We start from the raw sequence: 20,959 nt of genomic DNA, 5'->3' as shown, positions 1-20,959 counted from the left end.
CTCTAACCACTGCGCCAGTAGAAAAATAGACACCACCTTTGGTGGGAAGGTAACAGCGTTCCGTGCGCCTTCGGCGTTGAGTCATGCCGGCCACTTGACCACGGAGACATCTTCGGACAGCGATGGCTCTTCTGCTTTGAAACAGAGATGAGCACCGCCCCCTAGAGCCGGGAACGACTAGCACATATGTACGAGGGGAACCTTTACCTTAATCATTTCAGGGGGAGAAAAAACAATGGGAGGCAAAGAAAAAAAATATGTTCATGAGAACCTAGATGTGGAAAAGTTCTACCATCCAGCGAATCAGCAAAGAAGGAACAATTAAATGTATTAGGTATTAACGACTTTGATAAACAGAGAATACTAATAGCAATGTGGTCTCTAAGTATAACTAAAATTATTACAAGCCGAACGTGCGAGACCATGTGGAGCTCAAAATACCAGCTTGCCAGTGCCTTCTAACTGTTCTGGATTATAAGATCTATACCGCTTCTCTTGAACCTGGCCAGAATGACTTTGCAATCTAACATATAGCCGAGGTGGCGCAGTGGTTAAATGCAGCACTGCAGGCTACTTCAGCTGACTGTGATCTGCAGTTCGGCGGTTCTAATCTCACCGGCTCAAGGTTGACTCAGCCTTCCATCCTTCCGAGGTGGGTAAAATGAGGACCTGGATTGTTGTTGGGGGCGATATGCTGACTCTGTAAACCGCTTAGAGAGGGCTGAAAGCCCTATGAAGCGGTATATAAGTCTAACTGCTATTGCTATAAGAGTCCGAGGACATCAAATCAGGTCAAATTGGTTTGGCCTCTACAACAATCGCATTTTCTTACGTGGCACCTTGTGGAAAAACCCCCCCCTTGACATAGGAGAACACTAGTATGAAAATACAAGTGAGTAGGAAGTAAAAATGTAATTAATATCTTTGTTTTACCAGTCTTGAAATAGAAACTGGACTTGTCTTTGTATTCTCATAACAGGGGGGAAAAGAAGAAGACTAGATTAGATACAAAGGCCTTGTTGTAATTAGAACAATGAATAATGAATGGATTGAACAAGGAAGAGTAATTCAGAGGGTACTATCTGATTTTGCCGAAATGACATTCTGTAGACTTAAATAAGATTGATAAACGTTAAGTTCCTTTCTGGTGATTTGAAAAAGAAAGCTTTGTGAAAGGAGGTTTGGTCCAGCGTTAGTCACCAATGATTCTTTGTATGCAGTCACTAGCAGCCTTTAATCTAGATGTAAATACTGCACAAAGCTCCCTTTGCATCAGTCCAACATAATCCATATTGACTTAGCTGTACAATAGCAATTGTACAATCCAGTGTGAAAGAGGCTCCCAGCAGGGACATTTGCCACAGAGATTAACAGGACACTGTAATCCTTAGCATTTATTTATTTCTTTTTACGACCCTATAATTCCTTGCTTCGGGGTGGGGTCAGGGCAACTGAATGGAACTGAACCAGAGGTGGGTTCCTACCAGTTCGCACCTATTTGGTAGAACCAGTTCATCAAATCTACTGAACCGGTTAGAAGAGGTTCCACCAGTGGACCCGGAAAGCAGGCCACACCTACAGAAGAGGCTCCAAAATGTTTTGAAACCCACCACTGGTCCTTGGATAGGATTATTCTACACCATCATGCTCATATTTATAAAACTCAGTGCCTCTGTGAAAGGTAAGGATGACTACTGCGTTTGTGGTGCAATCAGAACATTGCGTGTGTTGAAGTTGTTTTAACGCAAACCAGAGATGCCTTTTAAAAAACAAGTTTACATCCTATTCTTATGCACGCCAGGGCTGTGTGTGAGGTCATTTAAGGTGGTTCTGACAAGTGTCGTCGGCATCTTCATATCCGGTCACATGGGCGGCTAGCCACTCCCATCCGGTCACATGGGTGGCAAGCCACTCCCACAAAGGAGGCCACACCCACAGAGTAGGTTCCAACAATTTTTGAAACCCACCACTGCAATCCACCTCTTGGTCAACCATAGAGTCCAGGACTGACAGTAATTTCAGCACATTTCCCATATTTCTAGATTGGTCGCAATTTCCAACGGAGAGGACTTAGAGAGAGGAAACGGATGGTGTAGAAGTGTCCTTACATTAGAAGATTCACTCTTTCCTCCCCCTCTGCCTTGTTCCCTTCAACGTTGAGGCTCCTTCTTCTATCAGCTGGAAATCAGCCACCAGCCGAATTCGTCCTTTTCAGTTTTTAAACTTCCAGCATGAAATCTCTGCATAAGTTCAAGTGAAACCAAAACAGCCAGCACTATCTTTTCTCTGGAATTGGCCTAGTTATATAATAACTCATGCAAGGACTTGCAAACTATAAACATCACAGAGTATACAAACAAATCGATAAAAATATAGTGTTCTTTCTTTCACACAACCATAAATGTGGCTAAGGAAGGGAATGCACTTGTTTGAAGAATGTTACCCCCCCCCCCCCCGGCTTTGTTCTACATTAGATTAATCAGTGTCTTGTTTTACTGAGGTTGTCTTGCTCTTTCGCTCTGACTACAGACTTGGAGTAATCCCAAGTGTTGAACTTTGATAACTATATAACTAATGAGTTTGTTTAACAGAGTTGTAGAAAGTTTCTTAGGACTCTTTATAAACATGGGCCACATAATGGCTTTCTTTGAGCTCAAAATAGGAGAAATCTGGAAGCTGTATGTATGTAGGAGACAGAGGTGGGTTCCTACCAGTTCGCACCTATTCGGTAGAACCGGTTCGTCAAATCTACCGAACCGGTTAGAAGAGGTTCCACCAGTGGACTCGGAAAGCAGGCCACACCTACAGAAGAGGTTCCAACAATTTTTTGAAACCCACCACTGGTCCTTGGATGTGATTATTCTACACTATCATGCTCCTATTTATAAAACTCAGTGCCTCTCTGAAAGGTAAGGATGACTACTGCGTTTGTGGCGCAATCAGAACATTGCGTGTGTTGAAGTTGTTTTAACGCACACCAAAGATGCCTTTTAAAAAACAAGTTTACACCCTATTCTTATGCATGCCAGGGCTGTGTGTGGGGTCATTTAAGATGGTTCAGACAAGTGTCGTCGGCATCTTCATATCCGGTCACATGGGCGGCAAGCCACTCCCACCCGGTCACATGGGTGGCAAGCCACTCCCACAAAGGAGGCCACACCCACAGAGTAGGTTCGAACAATTTTTGAAACCCACCACTGGTAGGAGAGCACGAATGGAAGGATACAATAGCAATAGCAATAGCAGTAGACTTATATACCGCTTCATAGGCCTTTCAGGACAACAAGGATAAAATGGCCTGTCTTAGTTAGTCCTCTCTGATCAGGGACGTGCAGTCACTAGAGGCAGGGGAGGCGTGGCCTCACCAGTCATGAGGAAAAGGAAAGAATTTTAAAGAATTTTTTAAAAATAATTAAAGCCAAGGTAGTTGCTGCCAGATTCACAGTGACTTGGAACAGTGCTTTGTGTTAACTATAGGAGGAGGCCAGAGAACTAGGGGCCTCCTGTGCATAAGGAATTTTTCGCCTTTTAAGAGTTAAGCAAGGGTTAACAAGCAAAAAATTTAATATGCAAAGGAGGCACGTGTTCTCTCGCCTCCTGTAGGGGGCATTTTTAGAGGCTTTTTAGAGTTCTCTGGGAGCAACTAGCTCAGTCTGACTCAGAGCTCTGGCCTTTCATGAGGGCAGAGTTGAAATCGTCTCTGAAACAGCTGGAAAAGGTGCGTGTGTGGGGAGGGGGGAGGAATTCAAAAAGTTTGATCAGAAGGCAGCAGGGGAAGGCGGGGTATGGCAGAGGAGCTGCTTTCAAGCCTTTGGAAAATATATCCAATCCAACTTCTGTGTTTGTTTGAGAGTGAGAGAGGGATCCAAGTTCTCTGTGTGCGTGTGTCTGTTTGAGAGAAGGGGGAGGGAGGGAGAAGAAAAAGAATGGGAAAACTTATTTTGCAAGGGGGAAAAATGCTGTCGCTTTAAATCGGAACTGAGCATGCCTGGCTGTGGAATTCTGGGAGTTGAAGTCCACAAGTCTAAAAAGCTGCCTCACCAGCCCTAAATCTCACCGCACGTCACTGCTGTCTGATAGTGCTAATAGTGACCCTTTCTGCACCACTCCACATGCCTTTCCAATAACCGTCATACCAGCAACATGAGCGACCAGTGTAGTCGGTTAAATATTTCTATCCACGGCAACCTCGGTGGATAGGAAGAGAGTTATTTTTGTGTTTGTCTGGTTAGTGAGAGTGAAAGTTTCACAGGCAGATGACAGGCGAAGCGTTGAACCGTGGTTGCCATTGGTGGGGTATGTTGAGGAGAAGGGATGAGCCAGTTAGTGTGTTCAGGCACATTCATCATTGTTTATAAGCAAATTTGCATATTACCTACATTCATGCATGCAACTTCTCTTCTTCTCCAGCCATATATTTCTTTCCTCTTTTCTAAGAACCACTTCTTTTTTTTTTTTCCACAAGTCTTTTTATTTCCATTTCATTCTATACAATCACATGTTTACTGTGCATAACCGAGGCATATAACATTGGGTAATAAACACAGCCCTCACTTATATAGAAAATGCCCCCTGCAATACAAACCCAATATAACGCCTTAGCCCACCATACACCCTCTTTCATCCCCCTCCAACTTTCATTCTTCCTTCTCTCATACCCCTCTACACCTACTTCCCTTCCCCCTCCATCTAACCCTAACCCTATCACTCCCTCTCTTAATCCATTCCCTCCCTTCCTTCTCCTCCTCCTCTCTCTCACCCTCTCCACCCTCCTTCTTCTTTCACTCAGCTCCTCCCTTCGGTATACTTCTATTACCTTCCAATATATTCAGTTTGTTCTGTTTTGACACTAACATTAAAAAGCCACAGTATACAAGTGCAATCATGCTTTAAAATTTGACACAAATTATATTTTCCCCCTCCCCCACTCCCCCTAGATCCCCACCTCCCTTCCCTCCCCCCGACTTCCCAGAGCCCATACATGGTATAACTTTTTGACAATCACAGTCTAAAATATCTCTACATTGAACTCAGCTTCTTGCTGTTACCCAAATTTTTAAGAGTTTAAGTTGTTACTGATTTTAAGCATAAGCTATTTGGAGTTTCTTAGTCCCGTATTTGCTTTGTATATAATCAATCCATTTTTTCCAGTCTCGTTGATACCTCTCGTTTGAATGTTCTTTAAGATATGCTGAAATTTTTGCCATTTCGGCTAAGAACCACTTCTTTTGAAGCAGAAGGGAAGTATAAAAAGTGAAAACCACCACTTTTGTAATCAATCTATTACATGATCATCCCCAGATTGTGTGATTGTGTAATTCAGACGCTGTTGTGGAAGCTAAACATAGCTACGAAGCCCTGCCTTGTTGGTTATGAACAAACATAATAGAAACGAACAGAGGTGGGTTCCTACCAGTTCGCACTTATTCGGTACAACCGGTTCGTCAAATCTACCGAACCGGTTAGAAGAGGTTCCACCAGTGGACCCGGAAAGCAGGCCACACCTACAGAAGAGGCTCCAAAAATTTTTTGAAACCCACTACTGGTCCTTGGATATGATTATTCTACACTATCATGCTCCTATTTATAAAACTCTGTGAAAGGTAAGGATGACGACTGCGTTTGTGGTGCAATCAGAACATTGCGTGCGTTGAAGTTGTTTTAACGCAAACCAAAGATGCCTTTTAAAAAACAAGTTTAATCATATTCTTATGCATGCCAGTGCTGTGTGTGAGATAATTTAAGGTGGTTCTGACAAGTATCGTCGGCACCTTCATATCCGGTCACATGGGCAGCAAGCCACTCCCACACAGGAGGCCACACCCACAGAGTAGGTTCAAACAATTTTTGAAACCCACCACTGGAAACGAAGCAGGGAGGTATTCCTGTTGTTTAAATTAAGATCTTTTAGGAGTCATTCCTCCCGAGGTTAGCCTCATAGCTATTAGAAAGATAGCTTTCTTAACGGTTAAGGAAATATATGTGCCTAGTATATATTCTTTAATCACTATAGCTCATTAATCATTAAGTATTTATCTGCTGCTATCAAGTATATTTTAGTTCCATCTTTATTATTTCATTGTCTTAATTCTGCTAATTGTCAGCGTTCCAAATACCATGCAGAATTAAATCAGAGTCAAAGGCAAAACTATGCTTAAAGTTCCAATTTAATAAGACAGGCACGTTGGCATCGTGCTGTGGGATTCCAACTCTGGAAGTTGCATCAGAATCCCACCCGGTTAAAAGTTCATGATCTTGTCCCCACACCCACAGTCCATCACATGGTCCAATCTTATTCTTCCACGCTGGCATCCACACCCAGCTTCTTCCGGTCAGGTGTACTGGTGCGGAGACAAAGGATGACCTTGGCTTCTAGTAAAGAATGAAAAGCAATACATTCCACAAGCCTACTCCTTCTATTCCCCCCTCCCATCGACTATACTAAAGAAACAGCATAATGAAATAAGAGAAAGTGTGGCAGGCCAAAATTCTAAAAGAAATATAATTGCAGGCCTGACACTAATTTAATTTTGTCTATTCTATTGAGTTTGAAATATTTGTTAAAAAAATAATTGCTGTCAAGTCAATATGAACTCTTAGTGACAGTATTGATAGACTCCTAAAGTACCCGGTTTAATGCTACATCTTCTAACGGGGACCTCTAGAAATAAATCACAGTGAGTTATGGAAGGCACAATAGTGGAACAAAAACATAAATCTTGAAACCTCTCAGCATTATCCCTGTAAGCAACCAAACGTTTCCAAATGTGCTTTGAAGTATTTAACTTCCAGATGGAGATACTTCATGCCAAGTTTCTGGACTGTACTTTTATAGTTGAGTTATAAACCTGCGGGAAAAAGAACTTTGTAATATTAAACCAAACAGATCCGATGACAAGGTAAAACAGTAAATGCGGGACAAAAAAAATATTTGATGAAGGATCAACACAGTAATAAGGGTGACATTGAGTTTGACACACAAGATTGGCTTAGGACAGGACAAACTTGTTTTGATCTCTACACTGGGATACACCCTGCAATGTAAAATGTTAGGAGGAAGTATTTGGTCTCATATCTTGACACATGCATATTCAAATAAGGTGCATTCCGTAGAAAATCGCATTAAGGAAATTCTGATAAAAGTTTGAAGCTATACTTTAACAAATTCAGCAACTCAAATTCTGTCATGTTTCTGCGAGGGGAAAAAAAAGGGTAACATTTATTTTTTTGCTGGATTTTAAATAACTTGAAACTTTCAGCTGATCTAATATCCTTCCCTCTGAAATCTTTGCCTCGCATAAATACTATTTTCAAATGTTTCCAAGGTTTGCTTTGTGAAATAACAGGCCCGACGTCTTGCTTGTGTGCCCTTGAGTTAGACATTTGAATGTTTTAGTGTTTTATTTTGTTTTTTTTTTACTATTTTTATCGTTTTAAAATGTTTCAAAGATTTTAATTGTAATATTTGTTTCTGAATTGTGAGTCGTTTGCTGAGATGGGAGGCTATAAAAATTAATTAAATAAATAAACGTCATGCAAACAGGGAGTTCTTGACTTACAGAAGTTCAGTGACTGCTCAAAGTTATAACAGCGCTGAATTTTGTCACAGTTAGAACGTTTTTTGTAGCATCCCCATGGTTGCGTGATGAAAATTCAGCTCCTGGGCAACTGGTTCATATTTATGACCGGTTGGGGTGGTCACGTGATCTCCTTTTGCGACCTCTGATAAGCAAAGTCACAGGGGAAGCCAGATTCACTTAACAACCGGATGAGATAACTGAATACCTTCAGTGATTCACTTCACTTAAGAGTGCCGAGGTGGCGCAGTGGTTAAATGCAGCACTGCAGGCTACTTCAGCTGACTGCTAGTTCTGCAGTTCGGCTGTTCAAATCTCACCGGCTCAGGGTTGACTCAGCCTTCCATCCTTCCGAGGTGGGTAAAATGAGGACCCGGATTGTTGTTAGGGGCAATATGCTGACTCTGTAAACCGCTTAGAGAGGGCTGAAAGCCCTATGAAGCGGTATATAAGTCTAACTATTGCTATTGCTAGATAGATGATAGGTAGAAAAAGAGAGAGAGAGAGATGTAGGTAGGTAGGTAGAGATACATAGATAGATCATAGATTGATAGATCGATAGATTGATCAATAGATAGATGATAATAGATAGATAGATGATAGATAGATAGATAGATAGATAGATAGATGATAGATAGATGATAGATAGATAGATAGATAGATAGATAGATGATAGATAGATAGATAGATAGATAGATAGATAGATGATAGATGATAGATGATAGATGATAGATAGATAGATGATAGATGATAGATGATAGATAGATGATTGATAGAGAGATAGATAGATGATAGATAGATAGATGATAGATGATATATATATATATATAGATAGATAGATAGATAGATAGATAGATAGATGATAGATAGATAGATAGATAGATAGATAGATAGATGATAGATGATAGATGATAGATGATAGATAGATAGATGATAGATGATAGATGATAGATGATAGATAGATGATTGATAGAGAGATAGATAGATGATAGATAGATAGATGATAGATGATATATATATATATATATATATATATATATATAGATAGATAGATAGATAGATAGATAGATAGATAGATAGATAGATAGATAGATAGATAGGTTGACTCAGCCTTCCATCCTTCCGAGGTGGGTAAAATGAGGACCCGGATTGTTGTTGGGGGCGATATGCTGACTCTGTAAACCGCTTAGAGAGGGCTGAAAGCCCTAGGAAGCGGTATATAAGTCTAACTGCTATTGCTATTGCTAACAACTGTGGCACGAAATGTTGTAAAAATGGGGCAAAACTCACTTAAAAATGTCTCACTTAACAACAGAAATTCTGGGCTCAATTGTGATTGCAAGCAGAGGACTACCTATATTAATTTTCACTCTTGACATTTGATAATCTAACAATACCAGCACCGTTACTATGACTAAGGACAGGGTAGAAAAGAATAAATGTAATTGACTGGAGAACATTTTAGCACCGGTAAAGCCCCTCTTCTCAGAACCATGAAAGCAACTGCATCATTTACAAAGCTTGCTCCCATATCTGTTTCAAAGTCTAACCCTGATTGTTTCTAATTTTTTTTTGAAATATACTTTTTTTATTTTCCATTTTCATAACATATAATCACATGTATACTATTACATAGCCAATATCCTATTGTATTAAGTAGTAATTACATCAGTTCCTCTTGCCATCAACGCCCAGAAAGATAAAAACCCATTATTAGCTCTTCTGCTCTCCATACACCTCTTTCTTCTACCTCTCTCCTACCTCCTTTCTTCCCTCCATCATCCTTTTCTACTCTACTTCCCCTTCCTTTCTCCTTCTCCTCTCTCTTCATTCCACTCCTCCTTATCCTCCTCATCTTCCCCCCTTACCCTCTCTCCTATCCCTCTCTTCCCATCTTTCTTCTCTCCTCTGTTTCCCACTCTTCCTCTCTCCTATCCCTCTCTTCCCATCTTTCTTCTCTCCTCTGTTTCCCACTCTTCCTCTCTCCTATCCCTCTCTTCCCATCTTCTCTCCTCTGTTTCCCACTCTTCCTCTCCTTCACTTGGTGTATTTCAGCTTCTGAGCAAACTCCATTCTGTGTTGATGGTATTTATGCTCCCATATCAATATACTTAACATATCTTAGTTTTAAAGAAAAAAATAAGAGAAGACGGTATACATGTGCAATCATATTACTTTAAAATCTAACACCCCTCCTCAAGCCTAATATACATCCCTCCCTCCCCCCAACCCCCCCCCCCCAGCCTTCCCTCCCCCGTCTTCCCAGAACCCATACACGGTATAAATCTTTAACAAAAACAGTCTAAAATATATTGGGAAAAAGAATAGAGAATTGATAAATTGAACTTAGCTCCTCCTTGCTAGGCTAACTTTAAACAATTTATATCATCCCTGATCTTAATCATAAGCTATCTGGAATTTCTTAGTCCCGTATTTATTCTGTACATAATCGATCCATTTTTGCCAGCCTCGTTTATATCTCTCGTTTGAGTGGTCCATCGAAACTCATAAATGTTCCTCTCCACGGAAATCTTTAGTAAAAGGCGAAAAGATTTATACGATCTGAAGAGAAACCAGAGTATAACCCTGATGGTTTCTGAGTCTGCATATGCAGCTGGCTTTTTTTTGGAAGTCTCATTCATAGCCAGGAGTGGGATTCAGCTGATTCGGACAGGTTTGGGTGAACTGAATGCTAATGTTGTGACCCAGGCTTCCTTAAACATCAAGAAGCAGAGTCTTGTTCCTGGCCAAACCCCTTTTATTTACACGACTGTGAATTCCTTTCATTCACAGCCCTCAAGGCTTAGCAAACAGCCTTTCAGAGGAATGTTTACCAGCTATGAACTTTATCTTGTGGGGCGAGCTGCCAAATAACCAGTTTCCAAAGGCAAGGCGGAACTTGGCACGGGGTCTCTTATAGTTACAAACAGAACTTTCCACTCTTGACACAACCGAATGAATGAATGGTTTCCCGCAAAAGCCTACTCCCTATTCACTCCTCTTCCCTTTCCTATGGGAGGGGCCAATCACCTCCAAGTTGTGGCTTTACTCTTAAGTTGACCTTGCCAAGGTGGCGCAGTGGTTAGAGTGCAGCACTGCAGGCCACTTCAGCTAACTGCTATCTGCAGTTCGGCGGTTCAAATCTCACCGGCTCAAGGTTGACTCAGCCTTCCATCCTTCCGAGGTGGGTGAAATGAGGACCCAGACTGTGTGGGCAATATATGCTGACTCTGTAAACTGCTTAGAGAGGGCTGAAAGCCCTATGAAGCGGTATATAAGTCTAACTATTGCTATTGCTAGATAGATGATAGGTAGAAAAAGAGAGAGAGAGAGAGAGATGTAGGTAGGTAGAGATACATAGATAGATGATAGATTGATAGATCGATAGATTGATAGATCGATAGATTGATAGATCGATAGATCGATAGGTGATAGGTGATAGATAGATAGATGATAGATAGATAGATGATAGATAGATGATAGATGATAGATGATAGATAGATAGATAGATAGATAGATAGATAGATAGATAGATAGATAGATAGATAGATAGATAGATGATAGATTGATAGTTTGGTTTGATAGACAGAGAGCCGAGGTGGCGCAGTGGGTAGAGTGCAGTACTGCAGGCCACTTCAGCTGAGTGTTATCTGCAATTCAGCGGTTTAAATCTCACCGGCTCAGGGTTGACTCAGCCTTCCATCCTTCCGAGGTGGGTGAAATGAGGACCCAGACTGTGGGGGCGATATGCTGACTCTGTAAACCGCTTAGAGAGGGCTGAAAGCCCTATGAAGTGGTATATAAGTCTAACTGCTATTGCTATTGCTATTCTAAAGCTTTATAGAGCCCTATTATGGGCAGCTTCATAGCGTGTTCCTAGGCAAAGCAATTCTCTACTGTAGAAGCTTTAAGAGTCCTTGAACAGCAAGCATGCACTGGCTAATGTGAAAGATTCCGTTTTTAATCAGATTAGCAGGAAAAACTTTTACTAGGAGAGTCCTTGACTGCACAGAGAAGATAAGTCTTAATTCCATCACTGGCATCAAACAGTTGATAATCTTTTTTTATATTGTCCCCTTTTCTATTTTGTAACACACAAAGAATTGAAGATGATTTTCTTTTTTTTAAATTATTTTTATTATTATTTTTATACTCATAAGCACATCAACAGAACATATAAACACATCAACAGAAACAAACGCATAACTGAAAAACAACATAGGAACAATAAGTTCCATCGTATATCATACCGCAGTTCCGAATCGGTTTCTTTGCATTTAGTGTTTTCCCTTCTATACATTTCTATCTTGCATTCATAATCTCCTTATTCGTTATCCATTTTTATGTACAATTCTATATTTATTTATACTTAGCTACTTATGATCAAGTATTATTTACCTATATTGTGCTTTATATTTTTACTGTCATCTATTCTCTTACATGCAGTTCTAGGTATACATTCACATAGTTATTCTTTTTCTTTGCCATTCTTATATTATTATTATTCCATTTAAAAGGATATAAGGTATAATTTGGAATGCATTGTTTACCATCCTTCACACCTGCTATGACACCACCTTATTTTCTCTTTCTTTTCTTTTCTCCCTCCCTTCCTTCTCTCCTTCCTTCCTTCCTCCTCTCCTTCCCCTTCTTCCTTCCCTTACCTCTTCCCTACTCCTACCCTTTTTCTTCTCCTTCCTACCCTCTCTCCTTCTCTTTCTCTCCCTTCCTCCCTCCTCTCCTTCTCTTTCTCTCCCTTCCACCCACCTGTCCTTAACTCTTTCTTCTTCCCCTACCTCTCCTCCACATTTCTTCTTCCTCCTACTCTCTCTCCTTCTCAGTTATATTGCTATTTAGTTGAATCTATACTTTATACTCTAGGGGAGAAAAGAAAAGAAAGAGAAAATAAGGTGAGATGTGGAGGAGAGGTAGGGGAAGAAGAAAGAGGGAAGGAGAGGTGGGTGGGAGGGAGAGAAAGAGAAGGAGAGGAGGGAGGAAGAGAGAGAAAGAGAAGGAGAGGAGGGAGGGAGAGAAGATGGTTTTCAGTCAGTTGGCTCAAAAATTCTGATCATTAGCTTACCTTGACCTCGCATTACATTTCTTTCTTTGGCATCGTAACTATGCCCGGGGATGTGGGGCAGGGGAAGCTGAAAGGAAATCAAGATACCTTTTTCCTCTGGAAAGGTTTAATATCTTGGCTATGGAAGATGGTTTACCTAGAACAAAGTTTCAAGTGCACCGTGAGAATCAGAGTGGTGTGCGGTGCAGAGTTGATCCTGAAATAAGTAAGCTATTTGTACTTAATCTTCAAGGCAATATTCTGTTCTGCTTTGGCATTACATATCTATGTTTTCTATTTGACTTCTGATACACAAAACCAGATCAAATTCAACTAGAGGCCATAACTACTATTCGTTCAGTGCCACTGTAACGCTTTCAACAGTTGCTAAACAAATGGTTGTTAAGCAATAGTAATAGCAATAGCAATAACCTGCCACCATTTAGTTACATATGGGTATTGTGGCTGGAGTTTGGGTGTGTGTTATTATTTTATTATTTTTCTTTTTATTATTTTGATTTCTTTTATGTGGTGTTTTTTTTATCCTTCTGTTTTGCAAATAGAAAATTGGAATATCAGTGGAAAGGTTAATCAGTTTTTCCCCCTCCAGTTTTGATATTTAAAAAAAATTTTTTTTAGCACTGTGGGAAGTTATCATCCAGCCCTCTCCCAGAAAAAATGAAATATCCTAGGAAATATTGAAAAGGCAGAATATTTCTCTGGATGTGAAAAGAAAGAAACATGCTTTAAAAGACAGAATAGTTGCCTGTAGCTTCCTGCCCATCCCCACTTTGTCAATAGGCCATTGAGAAGGCCAGGCTAGCCCACTTTACATAATAAAGACTTCTCCACTGCAGCTGCAGGGGGAAGGGATATTACTCAACTCTCCACATGGCATCTGAGAACTCATACCTGGATTCAAAACACAGCCTAGAGAGTAGCCCCCTGCATGGCACCATGGGAGTCTGACAACCAATCAGAATACATTTCTTACACGGGAACAGGAAACAGAGAGGTGGGACTAAACAGGGTATAAAAAGCCTAGCAAGCCCCTCCCTCAGCCCTTCTCTTCTTCTCCACCAACATTGAAGCATGTGATCACCTTTTCTGTTCAGGGCTCAAGCCATGTGGCCCTGTCCACCATTAAAACCATCTTTCCAAGCAGCCTCCATGTCTCCAGTGTCTTTTTCCCCTCTTGGAGCCGAACCCAGAAGGGCATTTCTTTCATCAGCACATTGTGTTGTTTAATGACAAGTACTGAAATGTCATTTGCCCATGAGGATGGCCAGCAGTCTGAAGTAGTAGAGTCTAGACCTATGATACAGTGAATATTAGCATTAATATATTAATATTAGTCCTTTTTATGTGTTGGAAGAAATGTGGGCTGGAGACACATGTCATACTAAATCTAAATTGTATCTAAACCTATATATATATTGGCTGGTGGGCTTTTGAAATCATAAGTGAAAAAAGCCCAAGGAAAGGTGTGCATCTCTGACTCAAAATCAAATCATGTTTCGTCAAGGGGCGGGATATACGCAACCTTTCAATTCAAGCTAACTTAAGAGTTTTAGGTATGCCTATTCACGAGAGAATTTCATATTTAATGAAGCTTAATCTGAGGAATGAAGTGCACACAGAAACTTAAGTCGAAAATACATCGGACAACGTTCAGTGTTTTTGATCAAAGAAATGTCCTTCTGGGTTCGGCTCCAAGTGGGGAAAAAGACACTGGAGACATGGAGGCTGCTTGGAAAGATGGTTTTAATGGTGGACAGGACCACATGGCTTGAGCCCTGAACAGAAAAGGGGATCACATGCTTCAATGTTGGTGGAGAAGAAGAGAAGGGCTGAGGGAGGGGCTGGCTAGGCTTTTGTATACCCTGTTCAGTCCCACCTCTCTGTTTCCTGTTCCTGTGTAAGAAATGTATTCTGATTGGTTGTCAAGACTCCCATGGTGCCATGCAGGGGCTACTCTCTGGGCTGTGTTTTGAATCCAGGTATGGATGAGTTCTCAGATGCCATGTGGTCAGTTGAGTAAAGGGCCAATATTATCATGCTTTTAATCCCATCTCCCCCTGGAGCTGAAGTGGAGAAGTATTTATTACGTAAAGGGACTAGCTTGGCCTTCTTAATGGCCCATTGACAAAAGTTGGGGTGGGCAGGAAGCTACAGGCAGCTATTCTGTCTTTTAAAACATGTTTCTTCCTTTTCACATCCAGAGAGATATTCTGCCTTTTCAATATTTCCCACTGCAGTTGCAGTGGAGAAGCCTTTATTATGTAAAGTGGACTAGCTTGGCCTTCTTAATGGCCCATTGACAAAAGTGAGGGTGGGCAGGAAGCCACAGGCAGCTATTCTGTCTTTTAAAACACGTTTCTTCCCTTTTCACATCCAGAGAAATATCCTGCCTTCTCAACATTTTCCCCCTGGAGCTGAAGTGGAGAAGTCTTTATTATGTAAAGCTACAGGCAGCTATTCTGTCTTTTAAAACACGTTTCTTCCTTTTCACATCCAGAGAAATATTCTGCCTTCTCAACATTTCCCCCTTGGAGCTGAAGTGGAGAAGTCTTTATTATGTAAAGCTACAGGCAGCTGTTCTGTCTTTTAAAACACGTTTCTTCCCTTTTCACATCCAGAGAAATATTCTATCCTTTTCAACATTTCCTAGGATATTTCATTTTTTTCTGGGAGATATAACTTCCTTCATTTTCAAAGGTGGACAACTTCAGAATTTGCGGACTTCAAAACTCCCCCAAATTTCAGCATGGGAAGGTTGGGAGAAAGAGGCGAAAAAGAGGTGATGATATCTCAAAACAAGAGCCCCCCACCCCTCCACCTCCCCCCCCCCACGAGACCCTCCTTCCAAACAAGCCAAGAAAGGACACGCGCTCTCTCCCAGCCAGCCTTTCGTAGAACTCGTTTCCTAGGCTGCGCTCTTAGAGAGTATACGGTAAGGCCGAAAGGCTTCCCTGTCAATCTCACTCGGGGAGGGGCGGAGCCCGCCACCACCACCACCCCCTCCTCCTCCCCCCAGACCGCGCCGGATGTTTACAAGCTGCATTTCCGCACCAACGGAATCGTCTCTATGGTTAGGCCGGCCTCCCCTCTGAGGAACCGCTGAGTGTGTGTGGCGGGGGGGAGAAGAGGCCGGATGCGCCTGCGCGAGCCGGGCCCCTTTAGGCCGCTCCCGCCGCCACGACCATCGACGGAGCTGTTTGAGGGGAGGCCTCAGCAGCTCCGTGAGGGCGCCGTGAGGAGCCGCTTCTCCTCCTTCCCCCGCGCGTCCTCTCGCTCTCGGCCGGGCCGCTGGATTCCCTCGACGGCAAATGGTGGGGCCGGAGGATGCCGGAGCTCAGAGCGGCGCAGCTTTGCTTGTCTCGGGCCGGGACGCTGAGGAGGCTGAGGCGGCTGAGGAGGAGGAGGAGGACGGGGAGGAGGAGGAGGCTGAGGCGGAAGCGGGCGGGCCTCGGGATGGTAGCCGAGAAGGCTCCCGGGACCGGCTGCATCGCTACCTGGCCGGCAAGAGGCCGCCCAACGGGGACGCCTGCAGCGGAGGGAGGATGACCAACGGGGACGCCGGCTTCCTGCTCCTCTCGCCGGCGGCGGCGGCGGCCTCTGAGGCGCAGCGCCTCGGCGAGCAGCCGCAGCCGCAGCTCCACAACGGCGGCTTGTTCCTGAGCGTCGTGGCCGGGGCTGAGGCGGCCGCCGGGGCTCCGTCGCCCTCCTCGGCCTCCTCTTCCTCCTCGTCCTCTTCTTCCTCGGGGACCCCCGAGGAGGCGGAGGGCAGCCTGTCTTCCCCAGCCCGGGCTCTGCCTTGCCTGCCGGCCTTGGCCTTCATGGACATCAGCCTCAACTCCCGGAACACCTTCGAGGTCAGCCGTCGCCGCAGCGCCCCCGAGCACTTGCCGCCTCCCGAGCCTCCCGACGACCCTGACGGAGGAGGAGGAGGAGGAGGGCTTCACGCGGCGGGGCCCGGAGGCTCGGAGCAAGGGGATCATCGGGCCAAACGGTTGAGCGGGATCGGCGGATCGAGTTTCGCGGAATTTTTCACAAGGTAAGAGAGAGAGAGAGAGAGAGAGAGAATACACACACACAATACACAAACACACACACACAAATGCACAAATACAATCACAACACACTACACACACTACACAATACACAGACACAACACACACAATACACAGACACAACACACACAACACACACACAAATGCACAAATACAATCACAACACACAATACACAATACACAGACACAACACACACAATACACAGACACAACACACACACACAAATGCACAAATACAATCACAACACACAATACACAATACACAGACACAACACACACAATACACAGACACAACACACACACACAAATGCACAAATACAATCACAACACACAATACACAATACACAGACACAACACACACAATACACACACACCACACACACACCACACACACACCACACACACACAATAGAGGGAGGGAGGGGCATACAAAAAAAACTACTTCGATGTTTTATTGATTGAGGAATGTTGAAATATTTGTGTTTTAAAAGAAATAAAACTTTTGAAGCAGAAAAAAAAATACACACACACAGTAACAATACACAATACACACACAAATACAATCACAACACACACACTACACAACACACAAAATACACACACAACACACACAACACACACAACACACACACACACACACAATACACACACACAATAGAGGGAGGGAGGGGCATACAAAAAACTGTACTTCGATGTTTTATTGATTGAGGAATGTTGAAATATTTGGGTTTTAAAAGAAATAAAACTTTTGAAGCAGAAAAAAATACACACACAGTACAATACACAAACACATATGCAATACACACAAACACAACACTCACACTCACAAACAATACACACACACACAACACACACACACACAACACACACACACACAATAGAGGGAGGGAGGGGCATACAAAAAAAACTACTTCGATGTTTTATTGATTGAGGAATGTTGAAATATTTGTGTTTTAAAAGAAATAAAACTTTTGAAGCAGAAAAAGAAATACACACACAATACAATACATAAACACATACGCAATACACACAAACACAACACACACACTCACACTCACAAACAATACAAACACACCATGACTCATGGGGGTCCCCTCCCTTGTACGGGGCGTGCCGGTGCCCCAGACCCGACTTGTGCAATGGCCGCAAGGAAGGCGAGTGGGACGAATAGACGGTGTCCCGGGACGGCGGTGCAGGATCCGAGCTGGGAAGAATAGGCTCCGGGGAGGGGGGGGGGAAACCCCAAAGCCCTGGTCCCCGGTGACCGACCCAGAATCGGATCCTGCGAGATTCTGGGCTCCCCCCAGCCGCCCCATTCTTGCTGGCCTTCCTTCCCCTGGTTAGGTAAGTCTTGCAGTGGAAGGAGCGTCTTCCCTTCCCTTCAAAGCCTTGGCTTTGCAAGAGCTTGAATAAGGCTCTGAATTATGGATGGTGTGAGGTTGCTCATTTGCACCGTTCCCTCCCTCCCCCCAAGCAGGTTTTGGTTTCTTGTGTTGTACAGGTATTGTACCCTGATGTATTGCAAAGGATATAGCTGTCAGCCTCTGCTTCGTTGCTGCTTCGGCTGCCATTGAAACGGGGAGGGAGGGCATGGTATTTGGGAGGGGAATCATTATGTGCTGGAGGATTGTTATTAGAAAATGTCCCGACCATCTCTCTGCGCATGTGGCGGAAGGGAGTTTCCCGCCAAGGACAACTGTCCGGCATTCCAGCCTGATGATGCTTTTTGAAGATATCTCCCACCTGACAGTTGGGTGAAATATTATTGGGCTATGATATGGGGTGCCAAGGGGAGGGGATTGAATTATGCATGATATCCATTGCTTTCGCGCCAATTTACTCAGACTCAGCTTTGCTTTGCTACTATTCGTTTGTAATTAGTAAAAGTACACTTAATTCTAAGAATGGAGTTGAGTGGTTTCTTTCCTGATTATTAAATGAAGCAGCACCTGACAATAACTGTGGGATGAGGGGATGGCCTGCTAAAGACCTTAGGCTAAGAAATTCTTTGTGAAAGGAAGAAGAAGAAAAAAAAGAAATCTTAGCAGGTAATGTTTAGGGATGTCTTAAGCATGGCCCCTTCATTGCCGATGAACCAGTAATGCCTTCTGAAGGCAAAGAAAATTACACGTAAGGGATGCGTGTGTAACCTTCAGAGCGGCGTCCTTTTATTGAGTATGCCATTCACTTTGTTTTATACTTTTTTTATTTTCCATTTTCATAACATATAATCACATGTATACTATTACATAGCCAATATCCTATTGTATTAAGTAGTAATTACATCAGTTCCTCTTGTCATCAATGCCCAGAAAGATAAAATCCCATTATTAGCTCTTCTGCTCTCCATACACTTCTTTCTTCTGCCTCTCTCCTACCTCCTTTCTTCCCTCCATCATCCTTTTCTACTCTACTTCCCTTTCTTTTCTCCTTCTCCTCTCTCTTCATTCCACTCCTCCTTATCCTCCTCATCTTCCCCCCTTACCCTCTCTCCTATCCCTCTCTTCCTATCTTTCTTCTCTCCTCTGTTTCCCTCTCTTCCTCTCATTGGTGTATTTCCGCTTCTGAGCAAACTCCATTCTATGTTGATGGTATTTATGCTTCCATATCAATATACTTAACATATCTTAGTTTTAAAGAAAAAATAAGAGAAGACAGTATACATGTGCAATCATATTACTTTAAAATCTAACACCCCTCGTCAAGCCTAATATACATCCCTCCCCCCCAGCCCCTATGCCATTCACTTAAAGCACACTCAACCCCGGTGCATTCATTGCTTCATTTAATACTTAACATAGGGTACATTTAAAAAAATATTTTAGCTCTGTTCCACTCAAAGAGATTTCTACCTGTAAATGAGGTACTTTATGCTTTGGATAGTGCTTTTTCTACTTCACCACCAAATGCCATATTGATGGAGAATGGGGATAATGCTTTGTATCAGGTGTGTTGTTACAATAGCTGCATCTTGCATTGCTACACGTTTGAAAGCAAAAGGTGCTTTCCTACATTCATAGGGAATTTGACCTCTACATTTCCTTAGAAGCCTACATCACTTTTGAAGCAGGGAGCTGTTTTTTGTGACATGTGGAAGAACCTACCTTGATAAGTCATTAGCTTCTGAAGTAGCCGCACAAGCACATTAGAATATCTGTTAGAATGAGACCTACTGTTTATAACCCTAATGTTTCCTAATCATTCTCCTCTTGCATGTTTCACTGTACTACAAAATAATATTTTCATATTCTTTACTACAAGTAATTAAAGGCTTTACAATGGTTAGGCTAACAGGAAAGAAAAATAATTCTATTATAGGTTTGTGTTGCAGTGTTACAATTGTTCTTTAGGTACGCATGAGATACTCCAAATTGAGCAGTTTTCAAGAATGAAACCTTACATCATTATTTGGCTGTGCTGTGTTTTCAGTTTCGTGAAGGACCAATGCATTCTTATTTGTTCTTAGCTTCAGTTATGCTGGAAGAGTTAATGAGTGCTGAAATGGTGGAGTAAAAATTTGCCTCTCTAAGTCATTTTTCTAAAGGGGTTTTATTCTATCACACACTGATACAGTATTCAGTGTTCTGGACACTGAAGCCATTTATGTTATGTCACACTACATTTAAGTTATGTTTGTTATGTTAGCTGTGTAGAGTAGCCCTATAGTAAATAAATAAACGTAACAAATATATAAATTTATGCTCTCAAGCTTATGGGAAAAAACAGTAAAAATAGGTAGTTTTTGAGTCTCTACCTTGATGTTTACAATCTATAGATCCAGCTTTTCATCCACACCTTCAGGGAGGGAGAGTAAAACTCTTGTTATGCTTGTCATTCGTTATCATTATGTTTTATTAATTTTATTGTAATGTAATTATGAACCACCCAGAGTTATTGAGAGTCAGTTAAATAAATTATTGTTATAAAGTTGTGATACAAAAGAAAAACAAGATGGAGCTTGTAAAAGAAAACAAGATCATTATAGTGTCAGTTCTTAATAGCAATAGCAATAGCAGTAGACTTATATACCGCTTCATAGGCCTTTCAGGCCTCTCTAAGCGGTTTACAGAGAGTCAGCATATTGCCCCCAACAATCTGGGTCCTCATTTTACCCACCTCGAAAGGATGGAAGGCTGAGTCAACCCTGAGCCAGTGAGATTTGAACCGCTGACCTGCTGATCTAGCAGTAGCCTGCAGTGCTGCATTTAACCACTGCGCCACCTTGGCTCCTGTTACAGGGATTCTAATCT

General features: G+C 42.4%; 1 protein-coding gene and 1 pseudogene across 2 annotated transcripts in view; one reads left to right on the top strand and one right to left on the bottom strand.

Moving 5' to 3' along the window:
- Positions 1-10,054: 10,054 nt before the first annotated feature.
- On the bottom strand, positions 10,055-10,159 carry LOC148042431 (U5 spliceosomal RNA; annotated as a pseudogene).
- Positions 10,160-15,879: 5,720 nt separating this feature from the next.
- Positions 15,880-20,959, top strand: part of TBC1D12 (TBC1 domain family member 12) — a 58,603-nt gene continuing 53,523 nt past the window's right edge. For both annotated transcript variants that reach the window (XM_087702347.1, XM_087702346.1), the window contains exon 1: positions 15,880-16,693. In XM_087702347.1, the coding sequence (XP_087558473.1) occupies positions 15,966-16,693 (728 nt within the window). In that variant the 5' untranslated portion in view covers positions 15,880-15,965. The remainder of the gene's footprint in view (positions 16,694-20,959) is intronic.

This window comes from Thamnophis sirtalis, unplaced genomic scaffold (assembly GCF_051295495.1).
Source record: "Thamnophis sirtalis isolate CommonGarterSnake01/CBP01778 unplaced genomic scaffold, rThaSir2_p1.2 scaffold_15, whole genome shotgun sequence".
Lineage (NCBI taxonomy): Eukaryota > Metazoa > Chordata > Lepidosauria > Squamata > Natricidae > Thamnophis > Thamnophis sirtalis.
This window is presented reverse-complemented; position numbering and strand designations above follow the sequence as displayed.